Below are 20,415 nucleotides of genomic sequence, written 5' to 3' on the forward strand. Positions count from 1 at the left end.
GGGGCGGGGGTGGTTCAGGCGGTAATGGGGAGCGCTGGCGAGCGGCAGGTGGCGCTGCGCCGGCTTGCCCGCTGCTCACCTCCTGCTGTGTGGCCCTGTTCCTAACAGGCTGCTGACCGCCACCAGCCCGCAGCCCAGGGGTTGGGGACCCCTGTGCTAAACGATCTGTTACTTTACAGACGTGCTCATGTAACCACTCGATGTCCGTGTATCTGGACCTCACTCATTTGAGTGTGTTGCTTGGCCTTTTTTAGAACACTCAGGAAACACAGAATCACAGAATTGTGAACACAAAGTATGAGCAAAGAATCATAGGCACCTGACCGACTTCTGCATCAATTAGTGAGTTTGTGGACCACTCAGACTGTCTGCATCTCTGATACCAAAGGACATTTCTGAGCCCTGAAACGCTGCATCCCAGTTTCTCTGGGGTACATCCTATCAGGTCCTCAGTGGTGATTCAGCAGTCTGCATGTTTATTTCTTAAGTGTCTAGTTTTGCATTTAAAGGCTACGTTCTAGATCTTACGGGGAATATAAATCAATGTGGTTTATCAAGGCATTGATAAGGGGAATATTACAATAGGGAGAGACAGGCAGTGGGTAACTTGAATCGTAGAAGTGAATTAAAGGTCTCGTTTAAATTGTATTCTTTGCAGAGAAATGTGAGAACTTGTATTTAATGGCAAAATAATGAGTTGTTGCAAAAGTTATGAAAATGAATGTTCAGATCTCTGGTTTAATGCCGACTTTGCTGGAAGGAAGTACCACCTTGGCAGACAGCAGACAAGCTCTCCATGGCAGCAGGGTTACAAAGGGTATAGACATGAAATATTGCCCCTTGAAGCCCACTGGTAATTTTTTATGCAGAGACTTGGGCCAAGTTACAGCCTGAAGAAAGCGGGCTTCCTATTGCGGTCTTGAGCCATGTCCACGGGATCTGGCCTTTTCCTCGGTAAGAGGGAGGTTTAGCACGTGAGCCAAGAGGAAAGCAGAGGCCTCTTACCTCCAGGCAGATAACTGTGTCTCAGCGAGCTGCGGTTGCGATGTCTAATGGGGTTTCCTGTTGGACTCTGCTACCTGCCAGCACTGGCAACAAGCAGGCACTGAGAGCCGGCAGCATATTTCAAGAGTGGCGGGCTGGAGTCCATGTGTTCTTCATGGAACTTGGCATGTATGTGCCTCCCAGCCCCCACTGTAAGATCCAAATGAGTAGGAATTGTTTCACATTCTCAAAATGGAGAATTTTCTTACTTGATGCCCAAGTTGCAGAGATCAGGAGCCCACGAACTGTTTTATACAGAATCGTCATAGTTCACTCCAGAGGATCCTGGCTTTCAATTCTCTTTTGCTTTCGCTCTCCCTCCTCGTAATCTCTCCTCTGTCTGTCAAGAGTCAACTCAGAATTGCCTTTCTTTGAAGCCTTCCCCAGTCACACCTTTCCTTCTTGTGTGACTTTTTTTAACCACTCTTAGGGGCCCATATGTGGACCTGTAACTACATGTTGACCCTCCTGTCTGTTTCCGCCCTCCAGGACACCGGCCCTGCTCCAACACGCTGTCATCCCCAGCATCTCACAAACCCTCCACATATGTCTGCTGAGTGATGGGCAAACAAAGGCTAGGACACCGTGTGCTGAGGGTGTGAGGAAGGGCCAGTCCAGGGGGGCTCGAGGAAGGAGTTTTGAGGGAAGTCAGGTCGATTTGGGTCTTGAAGGATTCGGAGGACAGCATTACAGGTCAGGAAAGTGGTCACACTTGTGTGATAGTGGTGACATTGAGTCCTTTTATGTGGCAAAGGGAGCATTTGTGAGGGGTCAGATTGAAGATGTGCACTGCGCTCAGGCTGTGCCAAGCTGTAAATGCCAGACTGAGGAACTTGGGGCTTTACCCTGCAGCAAGCATTAAGTCACTCATGTGCAGCAGGGGGGTCGCATAAACCATTATTTTCTAGACATTAGAAATACATATATTTTACATTACATGTAATATTATACATTATAATATATATTTAATGTCAGTTTTCTATATCCATTCATGCACTGATGGACACAGGTTGCTTCCATGTCTTAGCTAGTGTAAATAACGCTGTAGTGAACATGGGTATGTAGCTGTCTTTTCAACTTAGTGTTTTTATTTCCTTCAGAGAGATACCCAGAAGTGGAATTGCTGGATCATATAGTAGTTCCGTTTTTAATTTTTTGAGATATTTCCATACTGTTTTCCATAGCGGCAGCACCAATTTACATTCCCACCAACTGTCTACAAGGGGTTCCCTTTTCTCCACAGCCTTGCCCACACTCATTTGTTGATTTTTTTTTTAAATATACATCAGCCGTTTTATAAATTTATTTATTTAATTTTTGGCTGTGTCGGGTCTTCGTTTCTGTGCGAGGGCTTTCTCTAGTTGCAGCGAGCGGGGGCCACTCTTCATCGCGATCGCGGTGCGCAGGGCTCTCACTGTCGCGGCCTCTCTTGTTGCGGAGCACAGGCTCCAGACGCGCAGGCTCAGTAGTTGTGGCTCACAGGCCCAGCTGCTCCGCGGCATGTGGGATCTTCCCAGACCAGGGCTCGAACCCGTGTCCCCTGCATCGGCAGGCAGATTCTCAACCACTGCGCCACCAGGGAAGCCCCATTTGTTGGCTTTTTGATGATAGCCATTCTAATAGGTGTGAGGTGATATAGTGATTTTGATTTGCATTTCCCTGATGATTAGTGATGTTGAGCATCTTTTCATGTAGTTTCTATTGGCCATCTGTATATCTTCTTTGGAAAAAATGTCTATTCAAGTCATCTGCCCAGTGTTTAATCAGAAATGGTGTTTTTTTGCTGTTGGAATTGTATGAGATCTTGAGAATCAATTTGAGACGTTAAGGATTAGAGGTGTAAGACCCCTTGGGGATGGCCTAAAGAGGGCCTTTTCTGATGATCCCGGGAGGGAAGACACCGAACGGTCCCACCATTCTGCTCATGATTACAAAGTGGGGACCAGGTAGGCTCCCCTTCTTCCCAGGCCAGCGATCAGGGTGGAGTTTAGTGCTCCACCTTTTCGCTGGTTCCAGCCCGAGTGAGGAGTGACTTACCTGATCAGTGTTGTCTTAGTCTGTTCGAGCTGCCATAACAAAATACCATAGACAGGGTGGCTTATGAACAAAAGACATTTGTTTCGCACAGCTGTGGAGGCTGGAAAGTCCAAGATCAAGCCTTGGGCAGTTTCATTGTCTGGTGAGCATCCGCTTCCTGGTTCATCGATGGCCATCTTCTTATTGTGTCCTCACGTAGCAGAGGGGTGAGGTCTCTTTTAGCACGGCATTAATCCCAACCACCTCCTGATGGCCTCACCTTTTAAAACCATCACATTGGGGGTGAGGATTTCAACATATGTATTTCAGGGGGACCCAAACATGTGGCCTGGCCAAGACTGACATTTCCGTGGCCACGTTTTCTTGAGGCAGGGTGACTGCATGGAGACCACCCAGGCCACTGGGTGCCCACTCACTGGCAGCCTGTCCTCAGGTAGCATGGCCCTTTGCTCTTCCCATGTCTGTGGAGGGGGGGGAGACGAGGCAGTCCCACGGATTTCTGTTCCCTCTGTTCCAGCTTTCTCACCTGCGACGGGCCACCTGTCATTGGGAGCGACGCTTTCAGTCTGGGAGAAGTGGCAGATGGGGTTGATAAGAAGACAGAGCCTCCTTGGGGCTCAGGCATAGGCAGGCCCCCCTGGGTAACAAGGAGCCCTGTGTTGAAGAGTAAAACCTTTACTAACATCAGCTGGTTTTAACCCCAAGAGAAGGAGCGTAAGATTAGCGCCACCACCCCTAGAGGGCTTTTAAACCTGTCTCCAGAGGTGAACAAATCCTCATGTATATGACTGATAAAATCAGTGTCTCATGTTGCTATTTTGTTTTCTTACTTGCAACTCCAGGCCCTACAGAATTAGTAAAAAGCAAGTGTCACCAAGTCTTGTGGGACATACCGTTGCCTCACATTTCGGTTTCTACTGAGCAAAGTGGATTATGCCTCCTGCACTGCACAGTCCACCACCTTGTAAGGCATCATGAAAATTTCATTTAGTCCATTTAGGATTTAGTCTGGGAGTTTTGATCAGGTGAAAAAAGGCATCAGGAATTCTCACTGTGGAGTGAAAAACAACTTACAGAGCATAAAGTAAGAATCTTATCCTAACTGGGAAAAACAAAAAGCATGAAGCCAGCAGAGTTATATTTTCACCACACGACTCCGGCACTGGGCTGGATGTGTGACTAGAACTTCTCATCACGAATGTGGGACAGAGCATCGCCTGTCTCATTGTTGCCCCTAGCTCAGCACGCTGTCTGCACCTTCCACCTCCAAGTGTGTGCCGTGTGTCAGCAAGGTCAGCTCCACTTGGGAGCTTGTTAGAACTGCAGGCTCCTGGGTCCCACCCCAAGCTGGGTCAGAACCCATGTCCCCAGGTGATTTCATAACACACGTTAATTTGGAGAAGCTCACCTACAGCGCACAGTGCTTCACAAAGTTAAACCTATATTAGAAGCCCTTCCCTGGAGGGCTTGTTAAAATGTAGATTCCTGGGGCTCCCCCTGGGAGATTGAGTTCGGTAGATCTGGTTGAAGGCGTAGTGGTGCCGGTGCCACTGATCAGCGGTCCGTTTTGTTGCTCTTTAGCTTTGCCCTGAATGAGAAGCTCAGGCCCAGGCCACACAGCACATGGTAAGTGGGAAAATAGCCTAGAGCAGCCCCAAACTGCATACACGAGCGAAGCTTGCATTGGACCAGGCCAGTAAGCGGGCATGCCTCCACAGTGGCCCAGTGCAGCCAGGGACAGTCATCTCTAGGACCCGGGGCTGGGCACAGTCCACTGTCCTGGCTGTTGGCCTGGTATGAGACCCCCTCCCAATAGAGCCCCATCTGGAGCTTGTGGGCTGCAGTCCTGATTTGAGACTTAATCAGAGCGACTTCAGGCGCCTCCTTGTGCTTTGACTCAAGGTCAAGACCACTCTCCCTTTCCCTGTCTCCACCCAGGGTCTAGCAACTTACCCTTGAAGGACTCCAACCAGAAGAGCCCCCAGTAGGGCCCGTTTCCCTTCTGCAGAGTGCTAATTGCAATAAGTCTTTCTGAGGGAGGCTCCCTGGTTGAGGCCAAGATGTACATACCCGCCCTTTAGAGAAGGCTTCTCTGAAGACCACAGTATGACTTTGTAGAATTTCTGTAGCTGTAAATAAGAAAAAAATGTTAATTCTCACATCAGGGATGTCACTATCTAATTAACCTTCTTTAGATCCTTTAATTCTTTCAGTTCTTACTAGAGCCTTTGCTTTCCTTCCGTCCTAAAATTTTCAACCTATAAAATCTCAGGCTACAAGACATTGTTTCTCAGTGAATATGGTTTCCAGGCTTAAAATTTTACCACTGGTAATGATAACCAGTAAAAGGCATGTAGATGGTAAATATTATGTTTAAAGGCTATGCGTGTTATTTATGTTAAAGATAAATGTGTACAGTAAAATAAACACTGTCCCTTGAGCCATGAAGTAACCTTTCACTCCACTGGTCCCACATTTCATCCGTATTTAATTATGTAAGCAATGGTAGGCGCAAAGTGTTAAGGTCAAAGAGATTGTGATGCCAAAAACTTGGTCTCTGTGCACCCGTGCCGAATCGAATCTCAGAGACAGAGTTTTGACTGAAGTAGAAAAGAATAGCTTTATTGCTTTGCCAGGCAAAGGGGGGACACAGCAGGCTCGTGCCCTCAAAACTGTGTGTCCCAACCCAGGGGGATTTGGCGAGGAGTTTTGTAGCAGTGTTTCAGGGGCGTGTGCAGGGCCTGCATTCCTTTAATCTGGCCTCAGGTGGTCTCCTGATGAGCTTCTGTGGTTCTCAGGGTTCTCAGACTGCGACCTTCTCTCTGAAGTGAAGAGTGCTTCATCAAGTAGTTAACATCTTCCATTTGTTGGGGGTTTTAGTTTAGAAGAGCTCAAAGATATTGTTATGTGTATCCCTTGAGGCGAGGAGGAACCAGGACCTGCCCCAAGGCTGCACTGTTGCTTCTTGACTGCTCCTCCCTTGTCTCTGCATCGCCTCCCTTCCCTAATGAGCAGCTGTTTCAACCTGCCCTTTAGAACTCTGGGAGGGTCCTGGAGGCTGAAGCCTATTCCCTACAAACAAGAAATGGGGGACACAGAAGGGCTTCCATGCCCAGGAGCCCCACAGGGTCCTGCTCAGTTTCAGTTGGTGGCGATCGACTTTACCAGATTTGCTAAAGATCTCCTTTTGAAAAGTGGGCCTATTCAACCTGATTTGAATCGGCATACTTTATATTAGAAAAGAGCAAGACATATTCAGGATCTAGAAAACTGTGCTTGGTGAGCTCAGTGTCCCCGAGATTTCCTGGAACAGCAGTCAAAGGGTAATGCAGAGGAGTGTACTTGGCCTCCATAATGCTGCCCTATGAAACTTAGGACACATTCTGCATCAGGAAGGCAAACGCTGAGCAGAACGTGTCAACAGCTTCGAGCCTTAGTCTTCAAACATCATTCATTCAATTTCCTTTTAGAAATTGAGAGCGAGGTGGATCCAGGTATATCACTTAGAAGCACTTTTTTTAAATTTTTATTTTATGTTAGTGTAGAGTTGATTAACAATGTTGTGTTAGTTTCAGGTGTACAGCAGTCATTCAGTTATACATATACATGTATCTATTCTTTTTCAAATTATTTTCCCGTTTAGGTTGTTACAGAGTATTGAGCAGAGTTTTCTGTGCTATACGTTTGGTCTTTGTTGCTTGTCTGTTTTAAATGTAGCATTGTGTACGTGTCAGTCCCAAACTCCCGATCTGTCCCTCCGTCCCCCCCGTCCCACCCTTCCCCCCACTAACTGTAAATTCGTTCTCTACGACTGTGAGTCTGTTTCTGTTTTGTAAATAAGTTCGTTTGCATCATTTTTTTTTAGGTTCTGCATATAAGTGATATCATATGATACTTGTCCTTCCCTGAGAAGCATTTTATATATAATAAGAACCAGAAAAATACAGTTCAAACTAGCTTAAAAACTAAAGGGTACTTAATTGGCTCATGTTAGCAAAAAATCCAGAGGCATAACCAAGTTCAGGCATGGTTTGACCGAGAAGTTAAAACCTGGTTTCTTTTTCTCCCTGTTGCAAGATAGTTGCTAGAAGCTCGAGGCTATACGATGCCTCTTCCCTTTTCTTGATGAAAGCAGGGTTCTCTGTTCCAGAGCTCTTAGCAAAAATCCTGGGGTTAATTACACCGGTTGAGCAGCTTGGCTACGCTGATGACCATAAACCAGGGAAGCAATACTCCAAGTGACGTGAGCCTGGATTCAGAGCCCAGCCCTGAATCAGCCCACGTAGCAGAATAGGATGCTCTGGCTTAAACCACTGACCCACCTGGTAGCAGTGGAGGTGGGCTCAATCCCCAGCAGGCTTTTGCATTGCCCCAGACTTGGTCATAACACGTAGAACTAAGGGGGTTGGAGAGTGTTCCCTGGGAGAAGTGTGCCCGTGCACCAGGGAAAGGAGGAGTCTCCAAATGTGCTGCCTTTGTCCATGACCTGAGGATGGGAGTGATTTAGAAGCAAGTGTGTCTGTAGAAGGAAGCTGGTGAATAGATGTGGGCTAAACTAGGAGACTCTCTAGCTTTTGGCTGGTGAGTCTCAAGAGTAACTTTGATTAGTATCTTTGTTTGTAAGACCAGGCTGACTAATTCCTTGAGAATCCGTTGAGGTTTCGTTACCAAGGGTGGCTTGATGATGGTTTCAGGTGAGAATAGTTTCTCACCAACACTGAAGGTAGTGAGAAATATTACATTTGTATCTCCAAGTAATTACTATGTATATGTCCACGGTTCTGTATGAAAATTATAGTGAAACTTAGGGAGAAGGTGTGTTCTGATAAAGAGGAAATGTGTGATCTAAAAATATTTTTCCATGTGTTTTTCTAATCAGGGAATATATATATATTTGTAAAGTAAGTAGTAATAATTCTAAGAATACAGATGCACTTTGGGCAAAGAATTAAGTAACTTTGTGGGGGTTTTTTTGGTTGTTATTTATTTTTGGCTGCATTGGGTCTTCGTTGCTGCACGCGGGCTTTCTCTAGTTGCGGCGAGCATTTATTTTTGGCTGCGTTGGGTCTTCGTTGCTGCACGGGGGCTTTCTCTAGTTGCGGCGAGCAGGGGCTACTCTCCGTTGCAGTGCGCGGGCTTCTCATTGCGGTGGCTTCTCTTGTTGCGGAGCACGGGCTCTAGGCACGTGCGCTTCAGCGGTTGTGGCACGTGGGCTTCAGTAGTTGTGGCTCACGGGCTCTAGAGTGCAGGCTCAGTAGTTGTGGCGCACGGGCTTAGTTGCTCCGCGGCATGTGGGATCTTCCTGGACCAGGGCTCGAACCCATGTCCCCTGCATTGGCAGGGGGATTCTTAACCACCGCACCACCAGGGAAGCCCCCTAAGTAACTTTGTTTTGATTGCTATGAAATAAAACTAATAGTGAAGCCCCAAGTACACATAGCTTAAGAAATGCAAAATGAAGCCTGGTACTTTGTTCTTAATTCAGATCTTAAGCATTTGGCCATGAATGAATAATTCTTAGTGGACATTTGTGACGCTTGGTGGACTTTTGTGACAGTGTGCCAGATGCATGATTCTTCAGCCTTTGATGATTCTCTTTCAACCTTAAGAGTTATTTCAGCAGATGTTTATTATTATTATTCTCTTCCGCTTGTCAACCTGAGAGTTTGCCTAATGAAAAGAGCTGCTGAGCCTTTTGCATGTAAATCCTGATGAAAGCTGCTACAGCCCAGCCCAGGGCCACAGAAACTGAATGCATACCAAAGACGGGTTGGACTTACAAAACAAACAATTCACAGACTGAGTAATCATGTAATTCACGCGTTGTTTTTCTGATGATTTTTTTCAGAACCGAATGGAGGAAAGCAAAGCACTCTTTAGAACAATTATCACGTATCCCTGGTTCCAGAACTCCTCAGTTATTCTGTTCTTAAACAAGAAAGACCTTCTAGAGGAGAAAATTATGTATTCCCACCTAGTTGACTACTTCCCAGAATATGATGGTAAGTCAGCACCCTTCCGCCCGCCCAGTAGCTAGGGACACATTCCACCCGCCTCCCGAGACCAGTGCCAGAGCCGACACACGACAGTGCTCCGTCACTGCCTTTGCCCCCCCCCCCCCGAAGCCTGCACGTTGTGATTGATGGAGTACGAATTCTTGTTTGTTCTGTCTTTTAACGACGACCTGAAATGTTTCATACCCCGACAATGCTGAAAGTTATAGTTATTTCAAAGCACATAAGAAGTTGTTTTCTTCTGCTGTTCAAAGGAGGGAACAATCCCCTAGTTTTGACTAATTGTGTGTCAACCATTATAGCTCCCTCTTGATTTCCCTTTCGTTTGGTAACAGTCTGCCTCTGCCTCTCTCTAGAGAGAAAACAGAACGTTGTGGTCAAGAGCCCATGGTCTGAAGTCAATCTACCCAGATTCAAATCCCAGTTTTGATATTTCCTATTTGTAGAACCGTGATCAAGTCATTTAGTTGCTCTGGGCTTTAGGACCAAACTTATGTTTTATAGACTGTAATAGATAACATATTGTGACATTTTAGCGTGATGCCTGACACATGGTGAATATTTAGCAAATATTTACTCTTGGGGGCTTCATGACCCCGTGAAGCCCCATCACCCTAAGGGGTGGCACCCATCCTTTAAGCCCTTCCTGTAGCACTTAGGGTCTGTAGCGCCCACTTCAGTTCTCATATGTATGCACTTCGCATTATTTTCTTCCTTCTTACAAACAAATCTTGCCTCCTCAACTAGACTGTGAAATCCTGGATGACCGGGCATGACAACCAACCCCTTCCAAGAAATACTTGTTGATTGATTGGTAACAAAATGCATCCACACCCAGCCACTCTGAAACAGGTGGAAGAGTCACAGCCGCTGCCCTGTAAGAACTTACGTGCACGGTCCACACCCATCTCCCCATACGTGCTCAAGTCTAGGTTAGGAGTGGCTAACTACGGCCTGCCGCCTCTTTTTATAAATCAAGTTTTATTGAAACAGCCATTCATTTATATACTGTCTGACCACTTTTATGCTACAACAGCAGAACTGAGTAGTTGTGACAGAGCTCAAGTGGCCCACAAAGCCGAAAATATTTCCTCTCTGGTCCTTTAACAGAGAAGTTTGCCAAACCCAGATCTAGATGAACAGCAGGTAAGAGGACAAGCTTTGAATGTCACAGAAAACCAGCACTGCCACTTACCAGCTATGGTGCCTCGGACAAGTTCATTCAACCACTGAGTTTCTTCATGAGTAAAAGAGAATTGAATGGAATCACATATGTAAGTTACTTAGCACAGTGCCTGGCACAGAGAAGAGCACAAACCCAAAAGTACCTATTATAGAGGTGCAACAGTAAGAGAACGGGCTATTTTTTAAAAGTACGTTATCAGCAAAGGGTATCTGGCATGGATGTCAGCTCAGCAGTGTTTCTGTTGTGCAGACTCCCTCAGAATGGTAATTGCTTCAAAACTAATATTCAGTTTGGCCTCATAGCGTTCTACGAAGACACAGACACATCGAGGATGGAGTTTTATTCATCTTTTCCTCACACATGCGTTTGGTATGGTGCTGCTCTTGGAAGGGGAACGTTACATGTTTAATGAAGTTCCCTTCTCAGATACATATAAGACTCTGAGCGTTGCTGACTCTACCATGTGGGGATGTCGTCAGGTATTAGAGATAGTACTGTTTTTGGTAGCAGTGTGTTCCCATCCTCCGTCCAAGTACATTTTCCTTTGTGCTTTGAGGTTCCTTTAAAATGATACTTGCCCAGCCTCGACAGTGTATTCTCTTTTCCTCCTTTTGCTTTGCCACTCGCCTGCCACCACATCACAAGCGCCAGAGCCTGGAGTCCTCAGTGCTCCTGAGGAAACTGGAAGGAAGTAACTTTGTGTTAGTTCTCTCCCACGGCAACAGGCTGGCTCCTTAAACACGAGATCTGCCCGAATAAGATGGGCACGAAGCATCTGACTTACACCCAAACACGCATGCTTGCCTCACACACCTGGAAGGAGAGGCTCTTTGTAGTTTTTCTCAGAACTTGGTGAGAATCCACGGATGGGATATGACCCTGACCTCCCGACGCAGCACCCGCCTACAGGCTAGCATGTTTTCGTGATATGCTTGCACACGGGAGGACAGAGGCAGCACGGCCCTACAGAGCAGACCCACCGAGGCTCACGGTGCATGAGGCGGCAGCACGCACAGCACAGCACACACCGGGGTTGGTTTCCTGCAGTACGACACGTGTTAGGAGTACTGTTCTCCCCTCTCTGTGCAGCGTCTTCCTAATCTCTTTACACATCTCCTTTGGCCAATAATTTCCCCAGATATCCCATCACTATGAGTGTGAGCATCTTCCTTCTAACATGTGCCCGTTGTGAATATCTTTTTTTTTTTTTTTTTTTTGCGGTATGCAGGCCTCTCACTGTTGTGGTCTCTCCCGTTGCGGAGCACAGGCTCCGGACACGCAGGCCCAGCGGCCATGGCTCACGGGCCCAGCCGCTCCGCGGCACGAATCCGCGTCCCCTGCATCGGCAGGCGGACTCTCAACCACTGCGCCACCAGGGAAGCCCCATTGTGAATATCTTTAAATCCCAAGATGTTTTTTACTGTCCGTCTCCCCCAGTTAATACACGGAACGCATACAGGAAACTTGGCCGCGGAAAAAGAAAGACAGACACTGATTGTTATTCATAAAGCAAACAACAGCTGTCATTCCAGGAGACTTCAAGCCCGTGTAAGATGAGCTAAGACAGAAAAAATTCTAGGCCCACTCTGCAGTGATATTTTTATCATAAACATGTTTATAGTATTCTAAATTTCACACTTCCACATTTCTGCACTTACAAGGTCTTCATTGTAATGAATGCCATTTCTGTATTTCTCTTCGGGAAGGAAAATTACCATTTCTACATGGACTTGAATTGCAAAATTGTCCATAGAGACTATGGAATTCTGTTACTGCTATGATGACTAAAAGGATTTCTTTGTAGTTTATGTTTATTCAAATAGGAAATTATGCTTAAAAACGTAACAGGTTCCAGGTGCTCTTCCGTGAACTTGAGTCTTGTTCTGATATACTTTAGAGTTAGAAAAAGAAAAAGTAGACCTTTCTTTCTCAAAAAGAATAAGTACAAAATTCATTCATAAGCCAGAAAGATAGTGTTCTTTTATGAAAATGAGAGGCTGCACCAGTTCTAACAATTTATTTGTCCTGGTTTTAAATATTTTTATTACTGCTATGGAATTATTAACAGTAAGTACATCGAATAAGCTAGGACATTAAGTGATTATATATATTACATATTTGTAATTGTGTAACTTTTTAATTCATTATGATGCCAGCCTTCTTAATCATTGACAAAAATTTTAATTCTGGGCTCTGAAGTTAGAAATTCAAACATTCCTTTTGTAAATTGTACAAATGAGAATGATCCGTTTTCATGGCTCTTTCTCCCAGTTTCCAGCAATGCTGGATATAAAGTTATTTGCAGTAAGATTGGTTTGAAAAGTTTTCAGGTTGGCTGTCTGAAACTCACGGTGCATTTTGTTAGAATGTGCAGGCCCTCGGTAGAAATTTCAAAGATTTCTTTGTCCCAACCAGTAGATAACAATACTGACAGAAAAAAATCTAAGCTGTGGATCCCAAGAGGGTCTTCTGAGAGAGGAAGAGTGGAGGTTATAGCGCAAGACCTTCTTTCATGGTACAGAACTAGAAAAAATGGGAGAAATGCAGATGTATAGTGCCACAGAGACTCATATGAGAAAGGTACTCAATCCTTGATAGGTGGTGGTGGTGCTTTAGTGTTGCTTTTAATTTACAAGTTTTAAATTAATATATTTATTAGGATCTATTATGCTCTACTGAGATATAATTCATATACCACTTAAAATCCACCCATTTGAAGCGTATAATTCAATGCTTTTTGGTATGTTATGTTAATTGTTTAATTCCGGTACAATATATGTAACGTAAAATTTGCCATTTCAACCATTTTTAAGCATGCAATTCAGTGATATTATAATTACACTCACAGTGCTTTGCAGCCATCACTATTCCCACAACTTTATCATCACCCCAAACAAATTCTGTAATCATTAAGCAGTAACTCCCCTTTTCTCCTCCTCCTAGCCTCTGGTAACCTCTAATCTACTTTCCGTCTCTATAAATGTGCCTAATCTGGGTACTTCATATAAGTGGAATCGTACAATATTTGTTGTTTTGTGTCTGGCTTATTTTACTTGATAAAGTGTTTAAGGTTCATACATGTTGTGGCATCTATCAGAACTTAATTGTATGCATACGCTACCTTTTGTTTATCCGTTCCTGTTGATGGATCCTTGGGCTGTTTCCACCTTTTGGCTATTATGAATAATGCAGCAATGAAAATTGGTGTACAAGTATCTGTTAGAGTCCCTGCTTTCAATTCTTTTGGGTATATACCTAGGAGTGGAATTGCTGGCTCATGTGGTAAGTCTGTGTTTAGAGTTTTGGGGAATCATCAAACTGTTTTCCATTTTCCATTCTCAGCAACAATGCACAAGGGCTCAGATTCCTCCACATGCTTGCTGACACTTGTTATTTTCCACTTGATTTGATTATAGCCATTCTAGTAGATGTGAAGTGGTATCTTATTGCGATTTTGATTTGCATTCCCCAATGATGTTGAGCATCTTTTCATGTGCTTATTGGCCATTTATATATCTTCCTGAGAGAAATGTTTATTCAAGTCCTTTGCCCATCTTTTTATCAGGCTGTCTTTTTGTTGTTGAATCGTAGGAGTTCTTGGTATATTCTGGCTATTTACCCCCTTAGCAGATACATGATTTGCAAATATTTTCTCCCATTCTGTAGGTTGTCTTTTTTTTTTTTGTCATTCTTTTTTTTTTATTTCTTATTGAAGTATAGTTGAATTACAATGTTGTGTTAATTACTGCTGTACAGCAGAGTGTGTAGGTTGTCTTTTTACTTTCTTGATGTCCTTTGATATACAAAAGTTCTTAATTTTGATGAAGTCCAATTGATCTGTTTTCTCTTTTGTTGCCTGTGACTTTGGTGTCATATCTAAGAATCTGTTGCAAAATTACTAAGTAACTGCTTCATATATCCTGGTAAATGTACCATAATCCTTCTAAGACAGTGCTTGGCACATAAGAGACCCTGGATAAAAGTAAGAAAATGTAAACCAACTTTTAAAATCATCACACGTAGTGAATTGAATTCTCATAAATGTGGTTGGCTTAGAAACACCAGAAGTGAGGCTACAGAGGACAGCTGTAGATGGACCAGACCTTAAGGAACAGGTTTTGTATTCTGAGAGAGATTTCAGTCTGGAGAATGTAAAATGATCCATCGTGGAGTGGGGGAGGGGAGACACACAGGGGCAGATTGACAGGAGAGCCTGAGGCAGTTATGTTGTACGCATGCTTATTATGCAGCTGAAACCAGCTCAGTTAACTCAGCCCAACAGAAGGAAACTAATCACACCCCTACTGAAGATTCTGCTGTGGCTCCCTATCTCCCAAAGAATCAGAGCTAAACCTAGCCTGCCCTTCAAGCTGTCTGCCTGTTTTCACCTAATCACATTCTGTGGATGGATGGAGATGAATGGATGGGCAGGTAAAGTGACCCAGAGGGGCAATTACACATAGTAGTGTTGAGGAAGGTGCTTGTAACAGATCCAGTCTGCACTGAAGAGGTCTTTATGAGCATCAGTAACCACTGACTGAGCAAATGCCTTAACAGATCAGCTGACCAATGTCCCTTTCCTCCCTTGGCCAACAGGACCCCAGCGAGATGCCCAGGCAGCTCGAGAATTCATCCTGAAGATGTTCGTGGACCTGAATCCAGACAGTGACAAAATTATCTACTCCCATTTCACATGCGCCACAGACACCGAGAACATCCGCTTTGTCTTTGCCGCCGTCAAAGACACCATCCTCCAATTGAACCTGAAGGAGTACAATCTGGTCTAATTGTGCCTCCTTGACACTGCCCTTCCCTTCCCTGGTGGGCTACTGAAGCTATACAAGAGGGACTGTATTTCTGTGGAAAGCAATTTGCATAATACTAATTTATTGCCGTCCTGGACTCTGTGTGAGCGTGTCCACAGAGTTCGTAGTAAATATTATGATTTTATTTAAACTATTCAGAGGAAAAACAGGATGCTGAAGTACAGTCCCAGCACATTTCCTCTCTTTTTTTTAGGCAAAACCTTGTGACTCAATGTATTTTAAATTCTCAGTCATACACTCACAAAGAGCTGTTTCTTCCTCTCTCTCGCTCTCCCCTCTTCTTTTCTATTGAGCAAAATGAAGCTGATTTTCCTTTTCCTAACCCATCCCTTCCTCCTGATTTTTCCCACATTACAATGGCCTTTATCCTAGTTCCATTCTTGGTCAAGTTTTTCTCTCAACTGATACAGTCAGGACAAGTGTCATTCAATTTAAGCCATCAACATCAGCTTAATTTAACAGTTTGTAGTTTTTGCTGAAGGATTATAAGTATTAATACTGTGGTTTTCAATGTATTGCTCTGGATATACATGTAGAGGTTTTTTTATATAAATACATTGTTTTGCCTCACTTTGGGCTGGGACAGTGGATGCCCATCTAACGGTTAAGTGTCTTTTTTTTTCTTTTTTTTTTTTTTGGATTTCTACCTTCAGCCATAGCTTGGTCGCTCAGTGAACTGTACGTAAGTCAGTAAGGCAAGGGCCAAGACACACAGAAGTCCGTCCTTTCGAAATGCCATGTGCCATTGTCCTTCCTCCTTTCCTTCCCTTTTTTTTTTCACCTTGCTTTCTTCAAACTGCAGATGCCAAAAAATAATGTCAAGAGACACTACATTATTCCAATGGCTGCTACCCAGATCCTTTTCATAGGTTGCTCTTAATTTTTTTTTCCTTCAGTTCAAACTTTTCCTCCCTTTTTTTTTTTCCTTAGTGTTTGGGCCACAATTTTTAAAATGACTTTTATTAATGGGTATGTGTTGCCAAAGCTGGCTTTTTAAAAAAAATTTTTAGTAAGAACTTAAAAGCCAGTATCTTAAAATGTAAGAGAGTAAGACTGTGAAGGCTAAAGTGTTTGGCTGCGAATGAACCTGAAATAGCAGTTGCCAAACAGTTGGTCACTGTCAACTTGACTCTCATAGTCCATCCTTTTCTTTGCCCTTAAAATCATTGTTTTGTGTCCACATTCCATGTTGAGCATCTAAATCGACAATGTGGAAAAGCTGTCCTGTGTGATACCCCATGAAATCTGCTTTTCTCTCTTCATTTGAAGCCAGTTTTACTCTCTTTGTGTTCTTTAAGGTCAAGTAGGTCTGCCAAGAACATTGGTCGATAGTATTATTCTGACACCTTTAATTTGCAGAATCTGAAGTTACTGCTCGTTTACCATCTTTGGGATCTTAAACTGGTGACTGGCTGAGTTGAACTTAAGGAAGATTTGTGGACCGAAAGTCAAAAGTAACCTCTCTGTTCTGTAGAACATGTATTTATAAAACTGAACATAGTAGGAGAGAGATCTGGAATTCTATATGTGCAATTTTTCAACCAATGCAAAAAACACAGCACATGTATTGATGAGCTTCTGTCAAGCAGTTTGAGTTGAAATATGATTTAAGAACATAAGTCATGACTGTTTTAAACCTGCTGGGAAGTTAGAATTAGGCCATGATGCTGGTCTCAGTTTAACTACAATACTATTTGGCACGAGTCTAAACTTTCATATACATCACTCTTTTGGAACAGTAAAGGAGAGGGAGAAAATCAATGGCTTATCAGATGAGTACCAGAGTTCCTAAGTAGTAATGGGCTGTTCCCATTCTTTACTCTCCCAGCCTCAAACTACACAGGTTACTTGGTTTTTTTTTTTCTCCTTATTCAGAAAGCACCTGTAATTTAATGAAGAAACAGACTGCCTGTAGGTATAGTGCAATTACGAATGCTCTAATCATTGTACATACATCTCTCCCTTGATATTGCATCATCCATCCTGGCTTTGTAATCATTAATTTTTTGGCAGATTGAATGTGCTGTATTGATATGTATCTATGTAATTGTATTGTGTGTCTTGTAGCTAATTCACATTTTGAATAATGTTATTTTATTTACTTTTTTAAGAGAGGAGAATGTAAATTTGTCAGTTTATTTCTGACTAGGGATATTTTTTTTTTTCCATTTAGAAAAGAAAAAAAAAAAACCTTACTATCGTACGGAGCGGTACTAGCATCGTGCTATATAAAATCATTTGCACATTCCTGAGTAGAGGTATACTGATTCTAAGACCCAAAGGTCTTAAGACCCAAAGGTAATTTCATAGCAAAAATCAGTTGGAGCTTTTATACAAACATGGAAACCAACTTTGTAGAACTTTTGCCATTTGACCTAGGATTGGAATATGAGCTTTTATACAATTCATATTCTTATTTGGCAAATATGCACAGTTTAGTATTACCTCTCTGATGGCCTTTATTAGAAAGGCAGTTTTAGAAGCTATTGTGATCCACTAAGGAAATGTTTTAACAGCTAGCGACCACTGCTTGCCTGAAAGGGCGATCTTAAATTTGGTGCAGCAAAAGAAAAAAAAAAGAAAAAAAAAAAAAGAAAAAAAATATAAACAACAACATTTGAAGGCCTACAGTGTGTATAGAGAAAACCTCATCACAAGGTCATAAGTGTTACAGTTTTAGGGAATCAAGATATTCTATTTAATAGAGCTATAGTAGATGTAGTCAATTAAACCTGATCTCAGAGCTCAAAGAAGCTGAGCAAAACAGGGAAAGATTGTTATATTTGTCTTTATGAAATCGGGATGGAATTGCTATGCAGAATTGCGGTTTGTGGTCTCACTGTTCATCTTAGGGTGCATGACAAGATCCCTTCTCTTGAGAAAGGAAAAAATTGATCACCCTAGTTACAGTGACGCATAGAAACCGAATTGTATCCACACTAGTCAGTCGAAGCTAAAGGATTTTCTTTTTTGTTTCTTTGGGGTTTTACTGAAGGGTCTGGGGTGGGAAGGGATTCTTTTCAGTTTTGTATAAAAACGAAGTTTACTCATGCTTTCTATTATTATTGTGATTGCAAGCATTCTAAGCGTGTGCCGCTGGACCCCTCTTGTGATGCTCTCGGTAACAGTAACGGAGGCCTGTGGCGAGTTTTGTGGTGACTTGGGCATGTCTTATTGAAAAACAAAAACACAAAACACAGAAACCTTTCTTCAGCAGACCAAGGCAAGCAGCCGTCTCATGACTCACTTAACACATTGCAGTGTACCAGTTTACAGATGATTTTTCCCTTTTTGCGTGACATGGCAGTTCCAACCCACAGAGAATCCCTTATTTGTAAATTGGAGGTTTGTACTATGCCTTACAGAGCTTAAATTCAGAAGTTTGTGCCTCATATCTGAAACAAAGGGAAATAACAGAAGTAAGTAAATCCCCTCAAAGTGTTTGTTTTTAAATACATTTTCATATAAAGAGCTCTGTTGAATGTCATGAATAGATTGGGGGGAAAAATCTTCTAGAAACCTGCATATGTTGTTTACTAGCAGATGACATCTACAAAAGGTATTTAAGGAACACCCGAAACTTGTATTTTTTTGTAGATTAACTAGCAGGTCTAATATTTAAAAAAGGTAATTCAGCTAAAGGACAATTTACTTTTTGTACTTCAGACTATCTTGATTGTCAAGGTGTACGAACTGTAATTTTAAAATTTATACTGCCACATGATTGTAAATTTTAGTTGTCTTAAGTTAGGAATCAGTGAAAAGCTATTTATGCTGGATAGGGGTCAAAAATGACTATTATTTGCAAAAAATATATAAAAATAATGGGAAGAAAGGGCTGCATAATGAGATACTGCAAGACTCAGATACTGGTTGGAAATAATCAAGTTACCCTCAATTTCCCTTTGTTTTCAGTTTCTCAAAAAGAATGAATGAAATGAAATATAGCAGAATGTTAACCCATATAAAAATAAAGTGTACCCAAATATTGTAACGATATTGCTGCTCTTCTTAAAATTAAATAAGGGTTTAAAACCACTTAATTGGTAATTGACAACATCTCAGTTGACACAGATAAGGTGTGCTTGGTATACTGTTTTCTTCCAAAGGTTATCTTTGGTTAGAAACACACACAAAAATTAAAACTAGTAAGTAACTTGTGTTTATCTATCTCTACATATTTCCAGCATATGTAGCGTTAATAGATCTGTCCTGGTAACTGTGTCTTTGGGATTTCATTTTGATTCCATACAATTAGGAAAAGAAATGGCTTAGTTGTATATGACTAGCTAGAGATTTTTGGAGCCAAACACCTGCTGTTTCGTAGATACTTAGTACACAGTCTGAACTTGCCACTTGTTTTTCTCACAGAATAACCATTTCCTGCTGTCTTCCCAACTACCAATGCCCTTCAATAACCCTGTTGCTTCTAGAATCATCTGTTCAAAGTATGCATATACACCTAGCACATAGTAGGTGCTCAAATATTAATTTCCTTCTTACCTCCCCTATCACGTATCCTCCATTGCCCCATATGATTCCACCCCAATAGTAAGTGGCATTTACATGTTATGAAAACATCTATTGGGTGAAATTGGATCTCACTTGGATAAAGGAATTCTGACTTGCATATAAGCTTTGGTAGACAGAAAAACAACAGGGAGAAGATATTCTTCAATAGAATATTTTTAAGTTTAGAAAAGGAAGATGGAAAATTACTATGTAACTTTGTTCAGGTTACTTCGACTGAAACACATGTTTTTGGTGGATTTCTTTTCCTCAAAGAACTCTCTAAATGCAACTTGCTGGATTCCTCACCTGTCATCATGCTGGAAACCCTTACTAGACCTATGTATTTTAGGGAGTTTTGTCAGAAAAACATTTTTAACTTGCAGTATTTAAAAGAATCATATTTACTGTTCTTAAAATGTCATTCAAATGCATGTATTGTCTATTGTTTGGGGATGGGAACTAGTTTTGCAAAAAAAACACCTAATGTTGTATAATAATGCCCCGATGATCTTGCTGGTTAAAAATACAGTATTTTTGGCCATAAGTTTGTACTACAGTTTTCTTCATTCTTGAGTTTTCCTTCTCTTGAAGTTGCCTAAGCCTCTCCAAGAATATTTTTTATTATAAGGAGTATTGGGATAAATCTTTCCTTCCTTAAAGCCCTTCATACTGCACATCCATTTCCCAAAGTAGGTTCAATAGTTTTTAAACAAACCACCAAAAAAAAAAAAAAAAAAAAAAACTCTTTTCCTTTCTGAATATAATCAGAAATTTCCGACTTCTTTAGTGGAAGTTT

General features: G+C 42.4%; 1 protein-coding gene across 1 annotated transcript in view; it reads left to right on the top strand.

The window, feature by feature from the left end:
• The window catches only part of GNAQ (G protein subunit alpha q), a 294,806-nt gene extending 274,599 nt beyond the window's left edge, over nucleotides 1-20,207 (top strand). The window contains exons 6-7 of the mRNA XM_082843253.1: nucleotides 8,930-9,083; nucleotides 14,878-20,207. Of these exons, the coding sequence (XP_082699379.1) occupies nucleotides 8,930-9,083; nucleotides 14,878-15,068 (345 nt within the window). The 3' untranslated portion in view covers nucleotides 15,069-20,207. The remainder of the gene's footprint in view (nucleotides 1-8,929; nucleotides 9,084-14,877) is intronic.
• Nucleotides 20,208-20,415: the final 208 nt, after the last annotated feature.

This window comes from Leucopleurus acutus (assembly GCF_964270905.1).
Source record: "Leucopleurus acutus genome assembly, chromosome: 7".
Taxonomy (NCBI): domain Eukaryota; kingdom Metazoa; phylum Chordata; class Mammalia; order Artiodactyla; family Delphinidae; genus Leucopleurus; species Leucopleurus acutus.